Source organism: Salvelinus fontinalis, chromosome 5 (genome assembly GCF_029448725.1).
Source record: "Salvelinus fontinalis isolate EN_2023a chromosome 5, ASM2944872v1, whole genome shotgun sequence".
NCBI classification, from domain to species: Eukaryota; Metazoa; Chordata; class Actinopteri; order Salmoniformes; family Salmonidae; genus Salvelinus; species Salvelinus fontinalis.
In genome coordinates, this window is record NC_074669.1 from 25,522,768 (window position 1) to 25,547,123 (window position 24,356).

The 24,356-nt window shown below is 43.6% G+C and overlaps 1 protein-coding gene across 1 annotated transcript in view; it reads right to left on the reverse strand.

Moving 5' to 3' along the window:
- LOC129855386 (sec1 family domain-containing protein 2-like) overlaps positions 1-24,356 on the reverse strand; it is a 180,891-nt gene that overhangs the window by 136,583 nt on the left and 19,952 nt on the right. The window contains exon 4 of the mRNA XM_055923002.1: positions 3,407-3,582. Within this exon, the coding sequence (XP_055778977.1) occupies positions 3,407-3,582 (176 nt within the window). The remainder of the gene's footprint in view (positions 1-3,406; positions 3,583-24,356) is intronic.

The window sequence follows — 24,356 nt, forward strand, 5'->3', positions numbered from 1 at the left end:
GGAGACATGCAGGAGGCCTTGTCCTTGGCTGAAGCACCGGATGCACTGGACCGTGGAGGCGCACTGGCGGTCTCGAGCGCAGAGCTAGCACCACTCGTCCTGGCTGGATCCCCCCTGTAGCCCGGCAAGTGCAGGGAGTGCGTAGGGCTGGCGCAGTATACCCCGGGCCGAGGAGACGCATTGGAGACCAGATGCGCTGAGCCGGCATCATCCCTCCTGGCTCGATGCCTACTCTAGCCCGGCCGATTCGAGGAGCCGTGATGTAGCGCACCGGGCTATGCGTGCGCACTGGGGACAACTTGCGCTTCTCCGCATAACACGGTGCCTGCCCAGTCACTCTCTCGCCACGGTAAGCACGGTCTCCTACCTGAGTCCGCCTATCTACCCGTGTGCCCCCCCCCCCACCCCCAAAAAATCTGGGGCTGCCTCTCGTGCCTGTTAACTCGCGCCAATTCCTCATAGCGGCGCCGCTCCGCTCTAGTTGCCTCCAGCTCCTCTTTCGGACGGCGATACTCCCCCGGCTGTGCCCAGGGTCCTTTGCCGTCCAAAATTTCCTCCCAAGTCCAGGAGTCCAGAACCCTCTGCTCCTGGTTACCACGCTGCTTGGTCCTTTTTTGGTGGGTGGTTCTGTAACGGATTTCCTCTTCGTCTGAGGAGGAGTAGCAAGGATCGGACCAATGTGCAGCGTGGTAAGTGTCCATAATAGATTTTTAATAAATCAAAATGAACACAGAAAGTAACAAAACACGAACAAACAACCGAAACAGTCCCGTATGGTGCAAACACTAACACAGGAAACAACCACCCACAAAACACACTAGAAAACAGGCTACCTAAATATGGCTCCCAATCAGAGACAACGACGGACACCTGCCTCTGATTGAGAACAATACTAGGCCAAACACATAGAAATATAACAACAGAACAAAACATAGAAAAACAACATACAATGCCCACCCCAACTCACGCCCTGACCAACTAAAATAAAGACATAAAAAAGGAACTAAGGTCAGAACGTGATAACAACAGGTGTACACTAACAGTGAAATGCTTACTTACGGGCCCTTCCCAACTATGCAGTATACAAAAAATAAAACAACAATAATAATAAGAGTAATAAAAAATATATAGTAACACAAGGAATAAATTCACAATGAGCAATAATAGCTTAGTTATATACATGGGGTACCAGTACCAAGTCGATGTGCAGGGAAATTGAGGTAGATACAGCGCCTTCGGAAAGTATTCAGACTCCTTGACTTTTTACACATTTTGTTACATTACAGCCGCATTCTAAAATTGACCCCAAAAAAATGGTTTTAGAAATGTTTGCCAATTTATTACAAATAAAACTTTGACAGCGTTTACAACATCGAATCTTTTTTGGGAATGACGCCACAAGCTTGGCACACCTGTATTTGGGGAGTTTCACCCATTCTTCTCTGCAGATCCTCTCAAGCTCTGTCAGGTTGGATGGGAAGCGTTGCTGCACAGCTATTTTCAGATCTCTCCAGAGATGTTCGATCGGGTTCAAGTCCGGGCTCTGGCTGGGCCACAAAAGGACATTCAAAGACTTGTCCCGAAGCCACTCCTGCGTTGTCTTGGCTGTGTGCTTTGGGTCGTTGTCCTGTTGGAAGGTAAACCTTTGCCCCAGTCTGAGGTCCTGAGCGCTCTGGAGCAGGTTTTCATCAAGGATCTCTCTGTACTTTGCTCCGTTCATCTTTCCCTCGATCCTGACTAGTCTCCCAGTCCCTGCCTCTGAAAAACATCCCCACAGCATGATGCTGCCCCCACCATGCTTCACCGTAGGGATGGTGCTAGTTTTTCTCCAGATGTGATGCTTAGCATTCAGGCCAAAGAGTTCAATCTTGGTTTCATCAAACCAAAGAATCTTGTTTCTCATGGTCTGAGAGTCTTTAGGTGCCTTTTGGCAAACTCCAAGCGGGCTGTCATGTACCTTTTACTGAGGAGTGGCTTCCGTCTGGCCACGCTACCTAATAGGCCTAATTGGTGGAATGCTGCAGAGATGGTTGTCCTTCTGGAAGTTTCTCCCATCTACACAGAGGAACTCAGGAGCTCTGTCAGAGTGACCATCGGGTTCTTGGTCTCCTCCCTGACCAAGGCCCTTCTCTCCCCCGAATCCTCAGTTTGGTCGGGCGGCCAGCTTTAGGAAGAGTCTTGGTGGTTCCAAACATTTTCCATTTAAGAATGATGGAGGCCACTGTGTTCTTGGGGACCTTCAATGCAGCAAACATTTTTTGGTACCGTTCCCCTGATCTGTGCCTCGACACAATCCTGTCTCGGAGCTCTACAGACAATTCCTTTGACCTTCTGGCTTGGTTTTTGCTCTGACAACAGTGGGACCTAATAAAGACAGGTGTGTGCCTTTCCAAATCATGTCCAATCAATTGAATTTACCACAGGTGGACTCCAATCAAGTTGTAGAAACATCTCGAGGATGATCAATGGAAACAGAATTCACCTGAGCTCAATTTTGAGTCTCATATCAAAGGGTCTGAATACTTATGTAAATAAGGTATCTGTTTTTTCATTTTCAATACATTTGTAAAAATCTCTAAAAACCTGTTTTCGCTTTGTGGGGTATTGTGTGTAGATTGCTGAGGATTGTTTTTTATTTCATCCATTTTAGAATGAGGCTGTAACGTAACAAAATGTGTAAAAAGTCAAGGGGTCTGAGTACTTTCCGAAGGCCCTGTATGTCCTCAGTGGGGACTGTGAGTATGTAGCCTACATTGTCATCAGGGGCTCTCCTCTGCAGCTCAGGGTCATTGTGCTCCAACCGTGAGAAAAAGGTGTTTAACTCGTCCGGTATGGTGGCGTTTGTTTTTGTAATCCGTGATCGCTAGGAGTCTCCGCCACATATGCCTTGTGTCTGACCTGCTGAATTGCTCCTCCACTTTGTCCCTATACTTCTGTTTCGCCATCTTGATCAATCTGCGTAGGTCGTATTAGTACTGTTTAACCATACTATTGTCCCCAGTATCTCTCTCTCTCAGTTTTTCTACAAGGCTGCTATCGATCCACGGATTGTGATTTGGTTAAGTTTTGAAAGACACTGTCAGCATCACATCATCTATGCATTTTTTTATGAATCCGGTGACTGAGTCTGCAAATTCATTGATGCCATCTTCAGATGCGACCCGGAACATATTCCAGTCCACATGATCAAAACAGTCTTGGAGCATGAATTCTGATTGGTCTGACCAATGCTTTACAGAACTGACCACCGGAACTTCCCTCAAGTTTTTGTTTGTTGGCAGGGAGAAGCAAGAAGGAGTCATGGTCGGATTTGCCGAAAGGAGGGCGGGAGAGGGCCTTATACCCGTAAAAAGTTAGGCCTAATTGGGTGTGATCGGGATCGGTGTGTATAGTGTACATGCGGTACCTGCAGCAGCAGTCTCTCGAAAGCCAGGCAGGCGTCCCAGCGGGGCAGGGTGGGGTGGCGGAGGGTCTGGGCGGTGGCCAGGCCAAGCTGGAGCACCCCACAGTTACTCTCTAGAGCTCCCCAGCTACTTTTAAACAGCTGCACGTAGGAACACAGCTGCTCCGGGGTTACACGGCCTGAAAGGGGAACAACAACATAGACATCAGACATGAGGAAATTATATGAATTTCCTATTTATACAGTAGTTCCTCCTTTAAAAATTGCGAGCTTATGCCGCGGGATTCAGACGTAATTTGTGGTTTAGTACTGTACCCTGCGTTACCACTTCATTGCTCCAGACCAGCGCAAGGGGGTGTTAGAGCACTGATTATGCTTTTGGGTCCTACTGTGTCTAACTGACAATGAATGGGTGACATAAACCTAAAAAGAAACTGATAATTGTGCACAACTTCAGTTTTACTTACTATTTTATTTTTAATTTCACCTTTATTTAACCAGGTTTAACCAACCTGCCAGTTTAGAACAAGTTCTCATTTACAACTGCGACCTGGCCAAGATAAAGCAAAGCAGTGCGACAAAAACAACAACAGAGTTACACAAACAAACGTACAGTCAATTACACAAGAGAAAAATCTATGTACAGCATGCTTAAATGTAGAGGCGAAATAATTACAATTTGGCATTAACACTGGAGTGATAGATGTGCAGATGATGATGTGCAAGTAGAGATACTGGGGTGCAGAAGAGCAAGAGGATAAAGAACAATATGGGGATGAGGTAGTTGGGTGTGCTATTTACAGATTGGCTGTGTAGAGGTACAGTGATCGGTAAGCTGCTCTGACAGCTGTGCTTAAAGTTAGAGAGGGAGATATAAGACTCCAGCTTCAGTGATTTTTGCAAATCGTTTCAGTCATTGGCAGCAGAGAACTGGAAGGAAAGGCGGCCAAATGAAGTGTTGGCTTTGAGGATGACCAGCGAAATATACCTGCTGGAGAGCGTGCTACGGGTGGGTGTTGCTATGGTGACCAGTGAGCTGAGATAAGGCGGGGCTTTACCTAGCAAAGACTTATATATGACTTGGAGCCAGTGGGTTTGGCGACGAATATGTAGCGAGGGCCAGCCAAAGAGAGCATACAGGTCGCAGTGGTGGGTAGTATATGGGGCTTTGGTGACAAAACGGATGGCACTGTGATAGACTGCATCCAGTTTGCTGAGTAGAGTGTTGGAGGCTATTTTATAAATGACATCGCCGAAGTCAAGGGTCGGTAGGATAGTCAGTTTTACGAGGGTATGTTTGGCAGCAGGAGTGAAGGATGCTTTGTTGCGTAATAGGAAGCCGATTCTAGATTTCATTTTGGATTGGAGAGGCTTAATGTGAGTCTGGAAGGAGAGTTTACAGTCTAACCAGACACCTAGGTATTTGTAGTTGTCCACATGTTCTAAATCAGAACCGTCTAGAGTAGTGATGCTAGTCGGGCGGGCGGGTGCGGGCAACAAATCGGGTTGAAGAGCATGCATTTAGTTTTACTAGCATTTAAAAGCAGTTGGAGGCCACAGAAGGAGCGTTGTATGGCATTGAAGCTCGTTTGGAGGTTTGTTAACAAAGTGTCCTAAGAAGGGCCAGATGTATACAGAATGGTGTCGTCTGCGTAGATGTGGATCAGAGAATCACCAGCAGCAAGAGCGCCATCATTGAAGTATACAGAGAAAAGAGTCGGCCTGAGAATTGAACCCTGTGGCACCCCCATAGAGACTGCCAGAGGTCCGGACAACAGGCCCTCAGATTTGACACACTGAACTCTATCTGAGAAGTAGTTGAACCAGGCGAGGCAGTCATTTGAGAAACCAAGGCTACTGAGTCTGCCGATAAAAAAGCGGTGATTGAGAGAGTTGAAAGCCGATGAAGACGGCTGCACAGTATTGTCTCTTATCGATGGCGGTTATGATATCGTTTAGGACCTTGAGCGTGGCTGAGGTGCGCCCATGACCAGCTCGGAAACCAGATTGCATAGTTGAGAAGGTATGGTGGAATTCAAAATGGTCGGTGATCTGTTTGTTAACTTGGCTTTCGAAGATTTTAGAAAGGCAGGGCAGGATGGATATAGGTCTATAACAGTTTGGGTCTAGAGTTTCTACTCCTTTGAAGTGCGGGATGACCGCGGCAGCTTTCCAATCTTTGGGAATCTCAGACAATACAAAAGAGACGTTGAACAAAAGTAACAGGGGTTGCAACAATTTCGGCAGATAATTTTAGAAAGAGAGGGTCCAGATTGTCTAGCTCAGCTGATTTGTAGGGATCCCGATTTTGCAGCTCTTTCAGAACATCAGCTGTCTGGACTTGGGTGAAGGAGAAGCAGGGGGGGCTTGGGCAAGTTGCTGCAGGGGGTGCTGAGCTGTTGGCCGGGGTAGGGGTAGCCAGGTGGAAAGCATGGCCAGCCGTAGAAAAATGTGTGGTGAAATGATCGATTATCGTAGATTTATCGGTGGTGACAATGTTTCCTAGCCTCAGTGCAGTGGGCAGCTGGGAGGAGGTGCTCTTATTCTTCATGGACTTTACAGTGTCCCAAAACTTTTTGGAATTAGTGCTACAGGATGCAAATTTCTGTTTGAAAAAGCTAGCCTTTGCTTTCCTAACTGACTGAGTATATTGGTTCCTGACTTCCCTGAAAAGTTGGAAATCACGGGGGCTATTCGATGCTAATGCAGAACGGCACAGGATGTTTTTGTGCTGGTCAAGGGCAGTCAAGTCTGGGGTGAACCAAGGGCTATATCTGTTCTTAGTTCTACATTTGTTGCATGGGCATGGCAAGAAAAGCACTTTTAAAGAGCAACCAGGCATCTTCTACTGACGGGATGAGGTCAATTTCCTTCCAGGATACCTGGGCCAGGTCGATTAGAAAGGCCTGCTCGCTGAAGTGTTTTAGGGAGCGTTTGACAGTGATGAGGGGTAGTCATTTGACCGCGGACCCATCACGCACGCAGGCAATGAGGCAGTGAACGCGGAGATCCTGGTTGAAGACAGCAGAGGTGTATTTAGAGGGCAATTTGGTCAGGATGATATCTATATGTCCATGGTTACGGATTTGGGTTTATACATGGTAGGTTCCATAATAATTTGTGTGAGATTGAGGGTATCTAGCTTAGATTGTATGACGCCCAGAGTGTTAAGCATATCCCAGTTTATGTCACCTAACAGTAAGAACTCTGAAGATAGATGGGGGGCAATCAGTTCACATATGGTGTCCAGGTCACAGCTGGGGGCTGAAGGAGGTCTATAACAAGCAGCAACGGTGAGAGACTTGTTTCTGGAAAGGTGGATTTTTAAAAGTAGAAGCTCGAATTGTTTTGGCACAGACCTGGATAGCATGACAGAACTCTGCAGGCTAACTCCGCCCCATTTGGCATTTCTATCTTGTCGGAAGATGTTATAGTTAGGGATGGAAATTTCAAGATTTTTGGTGGCCTTCCTAAGCCATGATTCAGACACGGCTAGGACATCAGGGTTGGTGGAGTGTGCTAAAGCAGTGAATAAAACAAACTTAGGGAGGAGGCTTCTATTGTTAACATGCATGAAACCAAGGCTTTTACAGTTACAGAAGTCAACAAATAGTGCATTCAGAACAGAGAGTAAAAGGAGCAGAATTCTGGGCGCAGAAGAATAGATTCAAGGCATAATGTACAGACAACTAAAACTGTTGTTACACTAAGGTTTTTATTATTATTTATTTTTTTGATTATTTTGCTCTTACTGTAGTACTGTAGGCCACTCCCGACCGGTAACGTTGTACAGTGCCTGAGGGCCACAACAGTCTAAGACACTTCATTACAGTGCAAGCTGTGTTGCTACAGACGATGCTAGTTCAATACCCGTGCTGGCCTCGACTGGGAGACCCATGAGATGACTGTAGGTTTTTGTTTTTTCTCCCTCTAAAAACAGAAATAAATAATTATAAATAAAAAACTGGCTTAATTTACAAATGAGTAACAATGTCTCACCCAATATTCAAGAATGGCCTTTTCCTCACTCATTTTACGTTATTTGAAATCTCCAAAATATTGTTATTTTTTAAACAAAGCGATTATTATTATTAATTTAGAATTATATAAAAGCCTGTTGGGTATTCTCACAGATATATTATTAACCCTGTTATTAGCAGAACAATATGTTTTGGTCATGGCTTCAGAGTGGTGCACAATGGGACTACCTTGCAGTTCTCCAGCTGTATCCACTGAAAGCACGCGAGGTTCAAGGCACGAGGGCAGGGGGCATGGGATGGGTAGCAGAGCCGCGCACAGAAGACCGACCTGGCCAATGGGGAAGGGAGGGGGTGGACCCCCACCCCACCTCACTGGCAACACTTTAAGGGGTATTGCACTAATAATGGCACTGACTAAGGAAATGTTCCCGCTGTTCTGTTGTTCATTGCCAGTCTGCATGTTCAAACTAAAACAATGTAACTAAATGGCATCTTTATGCTTTCATTAATAAAATACTCTTTCAAAATGACAATGTTTATTTAGTTATTGATCATTAACAAATTACTATGGGAATAAATATCACTGAATTACAGAAATATCCTCCAATCCTCTATATGTAATTATTGGCGGAGAGTCATGTCATATTTTTATATTTACAGTAGGTCTACCGTAGGCGGCATGAGTCTCACTAGTGTTGAGTAATGTGCTGTTAATGTTAAGGCTAGGGGGTGCTGTTGTCACTATTTATGGAAATCGTGTAATTTTTGAAACGGCTTCCTACAAAATTCTTGATCGTACAATATGCATATTATTATTATTATTGGATAGAAAACAGTCTATAGTTTCTATAGCCGTTGAAATTTTGTCTCTGAGTGGAACAGAACTCATTCTACAGCAATTTCCCTGACATGGAGTCAGATTTCACACATTTTGGCCCCTGTTCTGGAGTCAGTTTTAAGGCCACTGTTATTGCTATGAGTATACGGACACTGCTTACGTCTTCCCCTGGATGCCTTTACGTGATGACGCTTTGAATGGTATCGATTGCCCAATCACAGCCCCTATAAAACAAAAACACGTGGAGGTAGGAACTCTTTTCTAGGTGCGTAAGGCGCGCGGAGGACACCGACCTACTGTTTTTCCAAGCATTAGTGTAGCCAGTTATATTTCTCAGGTCATGTTTCTACTCGTTATAGGAGTTAAAAACATCATAAGGTAGTTAATTTAAAGCGTTTTATAGCAATTTATATCTGTTTAGTGCGATTTTGGGACATGTATTTCTGAGATACTGTGAATCTCTGGGCACCGTTCCAGTTCATGCCGAACGCAATGTGCATTTCTACATGGCAAGAGGACAGCTTTCGACCAAAAGACGATTAGACCCAAGAAAGGATTCTTTGACCAAGATTCTGATGGAAGAACAGCTCAAAGTAGGAACAATTTATTATGATAAATCGTGTTTCTGTCGAAAAATGTTAATGGCTTAGGACGCCATCTTTTTTGACGTAGCTTCGCTTGGCGCAAACTGTATTGAAAAGTAAGGATAATTTAAAAAATGTAAATCCGCGATTGTATTAAGAATTAAATTGTCTATCAATCGCTGTCCACCCTATATTTTTTAGTCACGTTTATGAGTATTTATGTATACGACTAGATCACTGTCTAATGTGGCGCAGGACATTTTCTGACCAGCTGGGCTACTTTTCTCATTGTCTAACCATGATTTTGGTGGCTAAATATGCACATTTTCGAACAAACTGTATAAGTATGTTGTAATGTGATGTTACAGGAGTGTCATCTGAAGAATTCTGAGAAGGTTAGTGAAAAAATTAATATATTTTGGCGATGTTTACGTTATCGCTCTCTTTGGCTAGAATCAATGCTGGTGTAATGTTTGCACATGTGCTATGCTAATATAACGATTTATTGTGTTTTCGCTGTAAGACACTTAGAAAATCTGAAATATTGTCTGTATTCACAGGATCTGTGTCTTTCAATTAGTGTATGCTGTGTATTTTTACGAAATGTTTGATGATTAGTAGTTAGGTAAAAACGTTGCTCATTGTATTTATTCTAGTCCATTTGTGACGGTGGGTGCAATTGTAAACTATGATTTCTACCTGAAATATGCACATTTTTCTAACAAAACCTATCCTATACCATAAATATGTTATCAGACTATCATCTGATGAGCTTTTTTCTTGGTTAGTGGCTATCAATATCTTAGTTTAGCCGAATTGGTGATAGCTACTGGTGTTGGTGGACAAAGAAAAGATGGTGGATTATGCTAATGTGTTTAGCTAATAGATTTACATCTTTACATATTGTGTCTTCCCTGTAAAACATTTTAAAAATCGGACATGTCGGCTGGATTCACAAGATCTGTGTCTTTCATTAGCTGTATTGGACTTTAATGTGTGAAAGTTAAATATAAAAAAAAAAAAATGTTTTTGAATTTCTCTGCCTTCTCTGCTCTGCCTTTTCAGTGGGGGTGGGGGGGGTGTGGCGCGAGCGGCACCCCGGGGCTAGACAGGTTAAAAAGTGGTGTAGGTCTTCTTTGGGATCGGTGTCCCTTCCACGGGACGGTTGAGCTAATGTAAGCTAATGCGATTAGCATGAGGTTGTAAGTAACAAGAACATTTCCAAGGACATAGACATATCTGATATTGGCAGAAAGCTTAAATTCTTATTAATCTAACTGCACTGTCCAATTTACAGTAGCTATTACAGTGAAATAATACCATGCTATTGTTTGAGGAGAGTGCACAATATTTGTCACGTTCCTGACCTATTTCTGTTAGTTTGTTGTATGTATTAGTTGGTCAGGACGTGAGTTTGGGTGGGCATTCTATGTTGTCTGTTTCTATGTTGGTTTAGGGTTGCCTGGTATGGCTCTTAATTAGAGGCAGGTGTTTGGCGTTCCTCTAATTGAGAGTCATATTTAGGTAGGTTGTTTCACATGTTCGTTGTGGGTGGCTGTCTCCTGTGTCAGTGTTTGTCGCACCATACGGGACTGTTCGGTTTGTTTTTGTACATCGTCATTTTGTGTAGTCTATTTTCCCTGTTCGTGCGTTCTTCGTGTTTAATGTAAGTTCGTCGTCCAGGTCTGTCTACTCCGTTTGTTGTTTTTGTTAGTTTATAGTGAAGTTCGTGTTTTCGTGTTTTCTTTAAATAAATTATGTATTCACAACCCGCTGCGCCTTGGTTCCATCACTACTCCTCCTCTTCGGTTGTAACCACCGTTACAATATTGAACATGAAAAGTTATTAATGAACAAATTAGGCATATTTGGGCAGTCTTGATACAAAATGTTGAACAGAAACGCAATGGTTCATTGGATCAGGCTAAAACTTTGCACATACACGGATGCCATCTAGTGTCCAAAATCTAAATTGCACCTGGGCTGGAATAATACACTATGGCCTTTCTCTTGAATTTCAAAGATGATGGTACAAAAAATACAAAAGAACGGTTGGTTTTTTCTTTGTATTATCTTTTACCAGATCTATTATGTTATATTCTACTACATTCCTTTCACAATTCCATAAACTTCGAAGTGTTTCCTTTCAAATGGTACCAAGAATATGCATATCCTTGCTACAGGCAGTTAGATTTGGGTATTTCATTTTAGGCGAAAATTGGAAAAAAGGGCATATTGAAGTTAGAAGCAATAGCACAGTTTCGCGCTGCTCTGGGGACTGGTCTTGATAAATCAATGAGATTTTTAGTTTCACTTAATCTCCATTTGGGTATTGGTTAGACTAGAATTAGAAAATTAGGGTGTAGAAATGTTATGCTCTTAGTGTAACCTACCTACCTCATCCCCATATTGTTTTTATTTACTTTGCTGGTCTTTTGCACACCAGTATCACTACTTACACACCATCATCTGCTCATCGTCTGCTCATCTATCACTCCAGTGTTAATCTGCTAATTTGTAATTCCTTTGCTACTATGGCCTATTTATTGCCTTACCTCCTCATGCCATTTGCACACACTGTAAATAGACTTTATTTTTTTCTATTGTGTTATTGACTGTATGCTTGTTTATTCAATGTGTAACTCTGTGTTGTTGTTTCTGTCACACTGCTTTGCTTTATCTAGGCCAGGTCGCAGTTGTAAATGAGAACTTGTTCTCAACTAGCTAACCTAGAAATAAAGGTGAAATAAAATAAAGAAAAAAATGCACAAGGACAGCCTACTCCTTCCTCCCCATTGGGAATAGAACCCCGGTCTCCCGTTTGCCCTGCCCGTAAATAGCCCAGTACTGTACTACCGACCGTCACGTTGTACAGCGCCATATTTTCCATTCCATCCTAACGGAAACCCAGAGGGTTTTTTGTTTGTCTTGGAATAGAAACACCATAATATTAATCAAATTAATTAAGCAAGTACCAGTCAAAAGTTTGAACACACCTACTCATTGCAGTGTTTTTCCTTTATTTATACTATTTTCTACATTGTAGAATAATAGTGAAGACATCACAACTATGAAATAACACATATGGAATCAGTTAAGAACAAATTCTTATTTACAAGGACAGCCTAGTCCTTCGTTCCCTTCGGGGAATTGAACCCCGTTCTCCTGTGTGTCCGCATTCTCTAGTACAGCCATTATTGAAGGCTATCAAATGATTCTCAAAGATTCCCTCTGGTGGTCAAACTAGCACTAACTAGCATGAATGGTTCCAGTGGTTAGAATTCTGCGTCCCCATGCAAGCTGTGCCGCAGTACGCTGCAACTTTTAAAAGGAGGAACCACTGTATATTCATAGTCCTTAAATGAACCAATTGATCAAACAAACGATCACATGGTATGCCATGGTTCAGTGCATAAACACTAGAATACTCATACTAGTCTGCCTGGGGTGGCAGCCTGTTAAGGTAAAGTTAGCTGAACTAATGGATGATAGTCCCTTAACAGACCCACCCACTGACAGACAACCACTTTTCCTAATATCCTGATGCGAACAACACTGTATGGAAACAGAGATCCAGACTCCACAGGTAGAGGAGAGAAGCTTGGAGGAGATGTGCTGTGAGAACCTCAGCCATTGTATTGGGTATGCTGTATACTCTGTGCAAGTGTGCATCTGTAACTGGAAGTGTTGTTGCTCAAGTGTGAGAGTCTATGTTTGTGTACACCATAGTGTGGGACGGAATGTGTGTCTGTGAGAATGTGAGTGCGTGCACAACTGAAAAGAGTCCTGTAAGGCTGTCTCAGAGTGTGACTAATACATGTGAATCAGAGGTTGTCTCTGATTATTTGCAGAGCTGGCAGTGTGAAGCAGGGTTAGTGCTCCCACCAAGACCCTCCTCTCCTCTACAGAGGATCCACAGAGACAGAGGAAAAATGGGGGGGGGGGGGGGGGGGGGGGCAGCCTGGAGGAAGGGGCGAGGGGGACGGACAGGCGGACAGGGCGACCCCAGGGCTAGCGGCGAGAGGAGAGGGGTACACATGAACTCCTCATAAAGCCCAATTCTTCATGTTGATATTCAGAGCCATGAACAGATGAGGGAGTATTTCCTGTTGGACTACATGGCCAATGTTTTCTTTAGTGCGGCCAAAAACATGACTGGAGGAGAAACAGACAGGAGGAATGAAAAATTAGACAACTTCCAGAATGCAAAATATAAATGTATGGAGTTATGTCAAGTACAGATGTAACGACTTGAATTTGTTGATATTACACCAATGAGTCCCACCATAAGATGTATCGTCTAACCCATTTGAAACATAGTGTGTCTGAACTACCTACTTCTGGGTACTTCTTCTAAATCCGTAGATACCAACCCTTAGTCTGTGTGATTAACAGGGGCTGAGCTAGAGTGGTGTTTGTGAGACAAGGGCGGATCCCGAAGGGGCCCGGGCCAAGGCTTTTTTTTGGACAAAAATGTCTGAAGAGTTTGAGCTACACATTATTAAAAGTCATCCATGAAAAGCTGAGACTCTCACAGACATGTAATGTTTTGCTATATGATGCCCACAAGCTACACAAGAGTTGTAAGGGGTTCTTCTACGTAGAATATCATAGGAAATCCCAGGACATACAGTAGTAAGTATAACACTGTAATGGTTTTGCGCCCCCTGGGCTCGTATGATGGAGAAGATCATCGTGGGCTATACTCAGCCTTGTCTCAGGGTAGTAAGTTGCTGGTCTATTGATATCCCTCTAGTGGTGTGGGGGCGGTGCTTTGGCGAGGTGGGTGGGGTTATATCCTGCTTGGTTGGACTGTCCGGGGGTAACGTCGGACGAGGGCACAGTGTCCCCCGACCCACCCCTGTCTCAGTCTTCAGTATCTATGCTTCAATAGTCTATGTGCCGGGGGGCTAGGGTCAGTCTGTTAGATCTGGTGTAATTCTCCTGTCTTATCCGTTGTCCTGTGTGAATTTAAGTATGCTCCCTCTAATTCTCTCTCTCTCTCCCTCCCCCCCCCGGAGGACCTGAGCCCTAGGACCATGACTACCTGGCCTGATGACTCCTGGCTGTCCCCAGTCCACCTGGTTGTCCTGCTGCTTCAGTTTGAACTGTTCTGCCTGCGGCTATGGAACCCTGACCTGTTCACCGGACGTGCTACCTTGTCGTGGTACCTACTGTTTAAGACTCTCCCTCTACCGCACCTGCTGTCTCGACCTCTGAATGCTCAGCTATGAAATGCCAACTGACATTTACTCCTGAGGTACTGACCTGTTGCACCCTCTACAGCCCTGCTGGTCAACTATGAACGTTTGAACATCTTGAAATACAATCTGGCCTTAATGGCCATGTACTCTTATAATCTCCACCCGGCACAGCCAGAAGAGGACTGGCCACCCGTCACAGCCTGTGAAAAACTAGAGAGTTTTTCCTAGCCACAGTGCCGCTACATCGCATTGCTTGCTGTTTGGGGTTTTAGGCTGGGTTTCTGTATAGCACTTTGTGACATCTGCTGATGCTGGCTTTATAAATAAATGTGATTGATTGATTGACTCTAATAAGATCACATAGCTGCTGTCACAATCTCCAAACTCTACACTGTTGTCACTGGCTAGTTGGATAGAAATCAAACAATTTCTGAACTTAATACGAGTTCATTTTGATCAGGATTTTGCTTTGTGGGACCTTACTTTTTTATTGATGATTGTCAAAAAAAACTCATGAATGCAACTGTTTATATCAAATAGTTTTGTGTTCTACTTGTAGCCCTGGTTGTCCTAAAAAGAAAATGGCCTCACACTCCACTGTGAGGCTAAATATAGGGGCTGGACATGCAGATAAATGAAAGTCAGACAAATGAAAAGGTAATTTTTGCTTGGGTCTCAGGACTGAGACGTAATGCTGGAGTGGATAATAAAATGTGTTCAGTTTTCGGCAAGACCGGTTAGAATGGCAGCGTTAACCTAACAAAGGACTCTTATTCCCAGAAAGCATTTTAGTCTGGTGCTGAGTAAAGTTGACAGCGCTAAAGACAGTTGAAACTCAGCCTGCTGGGTAATGTGGTCTCCTCACCTTCCTAAATCAACCTACGTGCTGTGCTCCCTGTGTGGCACCAATGGGCGGAATGGAAGATATGTGTACAAAAGCGAATCAGGTTACCTTTCCAACATTAAAACATTATTGAGGAATGGACCCGGGTCCAGGAATATCCAGACAGTGAAAAGCCATATTGTGAACAGCCCTGAACCGTGGCAGTAAAAAAGCCTGGCAGTATACTCAAACATCATTTAGCCTGATGTGCCAACCATAACTCAGCCCAGAAGCGGGGAGGAGAACCACAGCCAGGGCCAAACATAATTTAGCCCTAGAATAGGCCTGGGAGCGCAAGATACTGAGGGACAACCATAATCTAACCCAGGGGTAGAGACACAGTGTGAGAGGAAGTACAAGCCAGTGAAAAAAAGAGTGAATGAGAGAGGCACATAATGAGTTTGAGGATCAACCATGAGTCAACCCCTGAACAATGCTACGAGGCCAAGGGCCAAACATTATTAACCCTGAAACTGAACCAGGAGGATGACTTGCATGTTTGGTGGAGTGTGTGGGTGACTCAGGGGCTCAGAAGTTTTGGCTGTTTGAACATGAAGCTTTCCAGTGGTTTGCCTCACTAAAGGTCCAGGCTCGTAAGTCACGGTGCTGCCTGGAGCAGAGGAAGGAGCAGGGGCTTTTATTTATGGACATATCACTGGGCCTGCTCCCAGACTGTACAGTAGAGTACAGCACACACAACACACTCCACTCAGTCACATCGCTGCATCTGTGTGTGTGTGTGTGTGTGTGTGTGTGTGTGTGTGTGTGTGTGTGTGTGTGTGTGTGTGTGTGTGTGTGTGTGTGTGTGTGTGTGTGTGTGTGTGTGTGTGTGTGTGTGTGTGTGTGAAGCAGCAAGAGAGAGATTGTGTTTCTGCATACAGCATGTCTTTTGTTCAGAATTGAACAGAAAATATGTGTAGCCGAGTCCTTTTTCTCCTGTTAATAATGTGCCAGATGTGTGTGTTGTGATTCTTCTGACATGGTTCTGATCCTGTTGGTTGGGGAAGCAGGAAATAGCTGTTTGATGCATTGGTTTGGCTGCAAATATGTGAGTGTGTGTACGTGTACAATCGAGTATCTGCCATAGTCAACTATTTCTGCAAAGTGAAAAATTCCACAATACACTGGGGGAATTAGGCCATATGCTACAGAGCCAGCACAGGTCCTGTCAACACTTTTCTCTTCTACTGCAACACACACACACACACACACACAAACACACATTGAAACCAAAGCTGTCAAAATAACTCAGTGTTAAAACACCCAAAAACAACACTGAACACCCTCAGACTGACACATGAACACACGACTTATGCCATGTTAATATCATATCTGAGTGAGAGTTACTAACAAAATCAAATGGGGAGCCCCTGGAGGTCGGGGCCCCTGGGCAGGTACCCAGCATGCCCGGTCAGTAATACTGCATTTCTATACTATTTAAAAACTCTCAAATGCTACAGTGCCTTCAAAACATATTCATACCACTTGACTCTTCCACATTTTGTTGTGTTAGAGCCTGAATTTAAAAAAAGATACATATACATAGGTATCTTTTTTTAAATTCAGGCTCTAACACAACAAAATGTGGAAGAGTCAAGTGGTATGAATATGTTTTGAAGGCACTGTAGCATTTGAGAGTAAAAAAAAAATGCATATATATACACACATACATACATATATATACACACATACATACATATATATACACACATATATATATATATATATATATATATATATATATATATATATATATATATATATATATATTTGGGAGTAACTAAAATGTTGTTGATTCATCCTCAGTTTTCTCCTATCACAGTCATTAAACTCTTTAACTATTTTAAAGTCACCATGGTGAAATCCCTAATTGGTTTCCTTCCTTTCCAGCAACTGAGTTAGGAAGGACACCTGTATCTTTGTAGTGACTGGCTGTATTGATACGCCATCCAAAGTGTAAATAATAACTTAATTACAGGACCAAGCCTGGCCTGCTGAGGAGTGACGGACTCCATCCTAGCTGGAGGGGTGCTCTCATCTTATCTACCAACATAGACAGGGCTCTAACTCCTCTAGCTCCACAATGAAATAGGGTGCAGGCCAGGCAGCAGGCTGTTTGCCAGCCTGCCAGCTTAGTGGAGTCTGCCACTAGCATAGTCAGTGTAGTCAGCTCGGCTATCTCCATTGAGACTGTGTCTGTGCCTCGATCTAGGTTGGGCAAAACTAAACATGGCGGTGTTTGCCTTAGCAATCTCACTAGGATAAAGACCTCCTCCATTCCTGCCATTATTAAAAGAGATTGTGATACCTCACATCTCAAAATAGGGCTACTTAATGTTAGATCCCTCATTTCAAAGGCAGTTATAGTCAATGAACTAATCACTGATCATAATCTTGATGTGATTGGCCTGACTGAAACATGGCTTAAGCCTGATGAATTTACTGTGTTAAATGAGGCATCACCTCCTGGTTACACTAGTGACCATATCCCCCGTGCATCCCGCAAAGGCAGAGGTGTTGCTAACATTTACGACAGCAAATTTCAATTCACTCAAAATAAAATGACGTTTTCGTCTTTTGAGGTTCTAGTCATGAAATCTATGCAGCCTACTCAATCACTTTTTCTAGCTACTGTTTACAGGCCTCCTGGGCCATATACAGCGTTCCTCACTGAGTTCCCTGAATTCCTATCGGAACTTGTAGTCATAGCAGATAATATTCACATTTTTGGTGATTTTAATATTCACATGGAAAAGTCCACAGACCCACTCCAAAAGGCTTTCGGGGCCATCATCGACTCAGTGGGTTTTGTCCAACATGTCTCTGGACCTACTCACTGCCACAGTCATACTCTGAACCTAGTTTTGTCCCGTGGAATAAATGTTGTGGATCTTAATGTTTTTCCTCATAATTCTGGACTATCGGACCACCATTTTATTACGTTTGCAATCGCAACAAATAATCTGCTCAGACCCCAACCAAGGAGCATCAAAAGTCGTGCTATAAATTCTCAGGCAACACAAAGATTCCTTGATGCCCTTCCAGACTCCTTCTGCCTACCCAAGGACGTCAGAGGACAAAAATCAGTTAACCACCTAACTGAGGAACTCAATTTAACCTTGCGCAATACCCTAGATGCAGTTGCACCCCTAAAAACTAAAAACATTTGTCATAAGAAACTAGCTCCCTGGTATACAGAAAATACCCGAGCTCTGAAGCAAGCTTCCAGAAAATTGGAACGGAAATGGCGCCACACCAAACTGAGAGTCTTCCGACTAGCTTGGAAAGACAGTACTGTGCAGTATCGAAGAGCCCTCACTGCTGCTCGATCATCCTATTTTTCCAACTTTTAATTGAGGAAAATAAGAACAATCCAACATTTATTTTTGATACTGTCGCAAAGCTAACTAAAAAGCAGCATTCCCCAAGTGAGGATGGCTTTCACTTCAGCAGTAATAAATTCATGAACTTCTTTGAGGAAAAGATCATGATCATTAGAAAGCAAATTACGGACTCCTCTTTAAATCTGCGTATTCCTCCAAAGCTCAGCTGTCCTGAGTCTGCACAACTCTGCCAGAACCTAGGATCAAGAAAGACACTTAAGTGTTTTAGTCCTATATCTCTTGACACAATGATGAAAATAATCATGGCCTCTAAACATTCAAGCTGCATACTGGACCCTATTCCAACTAAACTACTCAAAGAGCTGCTTCATGTGCTTGGCCCGCCTATGTTGAACATAATAAATGGCTATCTATCCACCGGATGTGTACCAAACTCACTAAAAGTGGCAGTAATAAAGCCTCTCTTGAAAAAGCCAAACCTTGACCCAGAAAATATAAAAAACTATCGGCCTATATCGAATCTTCCATTCCTCTCAACATTTTTTGAAAAACCTGTTGCGCTGCAACTCACTGCCTTCCTGAAGACAAACAATGTATACTTGTATACCGCTTCAGTCTGGTTTTAGACCCCATCATAGCATTGAGACTGCACTTGTGAAGGTGGTAAATGACCTTTTAATGGCGTCAGACCAAGGCTCTGCATCTGTCCTCGTGCTACTAGACCTATTTGCTGACTTTGATACCATCGATCACCACATTCTTTTGGAGAGATTGGAAACCCAAATTGGCCTACACGGACAAGTTCTGGCCTGGTTTAGATCTTATCTGTCGGAAAGATATCAGTTTGTCTCTGTGAATGGTTTGTCCTCTGACAAATCAACTGTACATGTTGGTGTTCCTCAAGGTTCCGTTTTAGGACCACTATTGTTTTCACTATGAATTTTACCTCTTGGGGATGTCATTCGAAAACATAAATGTTAACTTTCACTGCTATGCGGATGACACACAGCTGTGCATTTCAATGAAACTTGGTGAAGCCCCAAAATTGCCCTCGCTAGAAGCCTGTGTTTCAGACATAAGGAAGTGGATGGCTGAAAACGTTCTACTTTTAAACTCGGACAAAACAGAGATGCTTGTTCTAGGTCCCAAGAAACAAAGAGATCTTCTGTTGAATCTGATAATTAATCTTGATGGTTGTAAAGTCGTCTCAAATAAAACTGTGAAGGACCTCGGCGTTACTCTGGACCCTGATCTCTCTTTTGACGAACATATCAACACTGTTTCAAGGACAGCTTTTTTCCCATCTACGTAACATTGCAAAAATTAGAAACTTTCTGTCCAAAAATGATGCAGAAAAATTAATCCATGCTTTTGTTACTTCTAGGTTAGACTACTGCAATGCTCTACTTTCCGGCTACCCGGATAAACCACTAAATAAACTTCAGTTAGTGCTAAATACGGCTGCTAGAATCCTGACTAGAACCAAAAAATGTAATCATATTACTCCAGTGCTAGCCTCCCTACACAGGCTTCCTGTTAAGGCAAGGGCTGGTTTCAAGGTTTTACTGTTAACCTACAAAGCGTTATATGGGCTTGCTCCTACCTATCTTTCCGAGTTGGTCCTGCCGTACATACCTACACGTACACTACGGTCACAAGACGCAGGCCTCCTAATTGTCCCTAGAATTTCTAAGCAAACAGCTGGAGGCAGGGCTTTCTCCTATAGATATCCATTTTTATGGAAGGGTCTGCCTACCCATGTGAGAGACGCAGACTCGGTCTCAACTTTTAAGTCTTTACTGAAGACTCATCTCTTCAGTGGGTCATATGATTGAGTGTAGTCTGGCCCAGGAGTGTGAAGGTGAACGGAAAGGCTCTGGAGCAACGAACCGCCCTTGCTGTCTCTGCCTGGCCGGTTCCCCTCTCTCCAGTGGGATTCTCTACCTCTAACCCTATTACAGGGGCTGAGTCACTGGCTTACTGGTGCTCTTTTATGCCGTCCCTAGGAGGGGTGCGTCACTTGAGTGGGTTGAGTCACTGACGTGATCTTCCTGTCTGGGTTGGCGTCCCCCCTTGGGTTGTGCCGTGGCGGAGATCTTTGTGGGCTATACTTGGCCTTGTCTCAGGATGGTAAGTTGGTGGTTGAAGATATCTCTCTAGTGGTGTGGGGGCTGTTCTTTGGCAAAGTGGGTGGGGTTATATCCTTCCTGTTTGGCCCTGTCCGGGGGTATCATCGGATGGGGCCACAGTGTCTCCTGACCCCTCCTGTCTCAGCCTCCAGTATTTATGCTGCAGTAGTTTATGTGTCGGGGGGCTAGGGTCAGTTTGTTATACCTGGAGTACTTCTCCTGTCTTATCCGGTGTCCTGTGTGAATTTACGTATGCTCTCACTAATTCTCTCTTTCTCTCTTTCTTTCTCTCTCTCGGAGGACCTGAGCCCTAGGACCATGCTTTAGGACGCCCTGGCATGATGACTCCTTGCTGTCCCCAGTCCACCTGGCCGTGCTGCAGCTCCAGTTTCAACTGTTCTGTCTGCGGCTATGGAACCCTGACCTGTTCACCGGACGTGCTACCTGTCCCAGACCTGCTGTTTTTAACTCTCTAGAGACCGCAGGAGCGGTAGAGATACTCTTAATGATCTGCTATGAAAAGCCAACTGACATTTACTCCTGAGGTGCTGACTTGCTGCACCCTCGACAACTACTGTGATTATTATTATTTGACCATGCTGGTCATTTATGAACATTTGAACATCTTGGCCATGTTCTGTTATAATCTCCACCCGGCACAGCCAGAAGAGGGCTGGCCACCCCTCATAGGCTGGTTCCTCTCTAGGTTTCTTCCTAGGTTTTGGCCTTTCTAGGGAGTTTTTCCTAGCCACCGTGCTTCTACACCTGCATTGCTTGCTGTTTGGGGTTTTAGGCTGGGTTTCTGTACAGCACTTTGAGATATCAGCTGATGTACGAAGGGCTATATAAATACATTTGATTTGATTTGATTTAACTTCACCATGCTCAAAGGGATATTCAATGTCTTTTTTCCCCCCTTCTTTTTTTACGCATCTACCAATAGGTGCCCTTCTTTGCGAGGCATTGGAAAACATCTCTGGTCTTTGTGGTTGAAATTTACTGCTCGACTGAGGGACCTTACAGATAATTGTGTATGTGGGGTACAATAAGTACACTTATGAGCCCATGAAAGTTATGTGACTTGTTAAGCACATTTTTACTCCTGAACTTATTTAGGCTTGCCATAACAAAGGGGGTGAATACTTATTGACTGAAGAAATTTCAGCGTTACATTTTTTTATCAATTTGTAAACATTTAGAAAAACATAATTCCCCTTTGACATTATGGGGTATTGTGTTCAGGCAGTGACAAAAAATAATAATTTTAAATTCAGGATGTAACAAAACAAAATGTCAAAAAAGTCAAAGTGTGCGAATACTTTCTGAAGACACTGCGTTAGGAGAACAGCAAAAACAAGCAAAAATGACTCCAGCCATTATCACATTGGTTGCTGTAGCTTCATTCACCTCAGTTAGTTTTAAATAACATCGTTCCGGAGCTCGGTCCTCATATGGCCCTGGCGAGCGTCTGGATGGATACTACTACAGTATGTGTAAGTGAGCAGTCAGTGTGAAATCTGACTAATTTACAGCTCTGTTTCCTCCCTTGTCATGTGACCACACAGGCATTAGACCAAGGCTAGAATGTGGCGTCCCACAGTGCTGGTGGGCATGATGGGAACAGTGTGGGGGCAAGACGGACACTGTGAGGGGTAGGAGGGGAGTGGAAGTTTGGTCCTCTGCCAGGGAGGTATAAAGATCTAGTTTGTAAAGGCTTTGGCACTTCCCACTTGCCTGGACACAGGCTAAGTCAACAGGCTGTCAGAGGGGAGCAACAGCTTACTGCTATACCAACATCTCTCTCTCTCTCTCTCCCGCTCTCCCTCTCTCCCGCTCTCCCTCTCTCCCGCTCTCCCTCTCTCCCGCTCTCCCGCTCGTATAAATCTATCTTTCTCCCTCTTTACTACCCTCTCCCTGTGAGGTGTTTTTCTAAATAAACCCATAAGAGAGCAAGCCACCCAGGATTAGAAGGATACGACGGTGCTGCTCTCAGACACAGATGTGTAAAAGGAAACCACCATGGCGGCAGCATACTGCATGTGTGTGTGTGGGACCCCCCCGTCACATATTCCAACCTGCTTGTTAAGTGAGCCTGCTTACCTCTGTGATTACAGCAGCAGCGGGACCACAGAGCCCCTCTATTACTGCTGCACACAGACCTGCCACATGCCAATATACATTCTGTATCAGCCCAGTGTGTGTGTTTGTGTGTGTGTGTGTGTGTGTGTGTGTGCATAGCATACTACATATAATTCATGCATGCACCTACACTACCGTTCAAAGGTTTTGGGTCACTTAGAAATGTCCTTGTTTTTGAAAGAAAAGCATATTTTCTTGTCCATTAAAATAACATCAAATTGATCCGAAATACAGTGTAGACATTGTTAATGTTGTAAATGAATAGTGTAGCTGGAAATGGCAGATTTTTTATGGAATATCTACATAGGCGTACAAAGGCCCAATATCAGCAACCATCACTCCTGTGTTCCAATGGCACGTTGTGTTAGCTAATCCAAGTTTATCATTTTAAAAGGCTAATTGATCATTAGAAAACCCTTTCGCAATTATGTTAGCACAGCTGAAAACTGTGGTTCTGATTTAAAAAATAAGTAAAACTGGTCTTTTTTAGACTAGTTGAGTATCTGGAGCATCAGCATTTGTGTGTTCGATTACAGGTTCAAAATGGCCAGAAACAAATAACTTTCTCCTGAAACTCGTCAGTCTATTCTTGCTTCTGAGAAATTAAGGCTATTCCGTGAGAGAAATTGCCAAGAAACTGAAGATCTCGTACAACGCTGTGTACTACTCCCTTCACAGAACAGCGCAAACTGGCTCGAACCAGAATAGAAAGAGGAGTGGGAGGCCCTGGTGCACAACTGAGCAAGAGGACAAGTACATTAGAGTGTCTAGTTTGAGAAACAGATGCCTCACAAGTCCTCAACTGGCAGCTTCATTAAATAGTACCCACAAAACACCAGTCTCAACGTCAGTGAAGAGGCAACTCCGGGATGCTCCGACTCCGAGTTGCAAAGAAAAAGCCATATCTCAGACTGGCCAATATAAATAAAAGATTAAGATGGGCAAAAGAACACAGACACTGGACAGAGGAAGATTGAAAAAAAGTGTTATGAACAGACAAATCTAACTGAGGTGTTCGGATCACAAAGAACATTCGTGAGACACAGAAAAAATGAAAAGATGCTGGAGGAGTGGTTGACGCCATCTGTCAAGCATGGTGGAGGCCATGTGATGGTCTGGGGGTGCTTTGGTGGTGGTAAAGTGAGAGATTTGTACAGGGTAAAAGGGATCTTCAAGAAGGAAGGCTATCTCTCCATTTTGCAATTTCATGCCATACCCTGTGGACAGCGCTTAATTGGAGCCAATTTCCTCCTACAACAGGACAATGACCCAAAGCACAGCTCCAAACTATGCAATAACTATTTAGGGAAGAAGCAGTCAGCTGGTATTCTGTCTATAATGGAGTGGCCAGCACAGTCACCGGATCTCAACCCTATTGAGCTGTTGTGGGAGCAGCTTGACCGTATGGTACGTAAGAAGTGCCCATCAAGCCAATCCAATTTGTGGAAGGTGCTTCACGAAGCATGGGGTGAAATCTCTTCAGATTACCTCAACAAATTGACAACTAGAATGCCAAAGGTCTGCAGGGCTGTAATTGCTACAAATTGAGGATTTTTTGACGAAAGCGAAGTTTGAAGGACACAATTACTATTTCAATTAAAAATCATTATTTATAACCTTGTCAACGTCTTGACTATATTTTCTATTCATTTTGCAACTCATTTCATGTATGTTTTCATGTAAAACAAGGACATTTCTAAGTGACCCCAAACTTTGATCAGTAGTGTAAATGAATCAAATTGGAGTTTGAGTGTACAGTATGTGTATGTTATGAGTACATCTAGTAGTACATCTAGTATTTTTACCGTCCGCTTCAGACCTCTTTGTTTCATTAACCCTTTAACCGGCACAA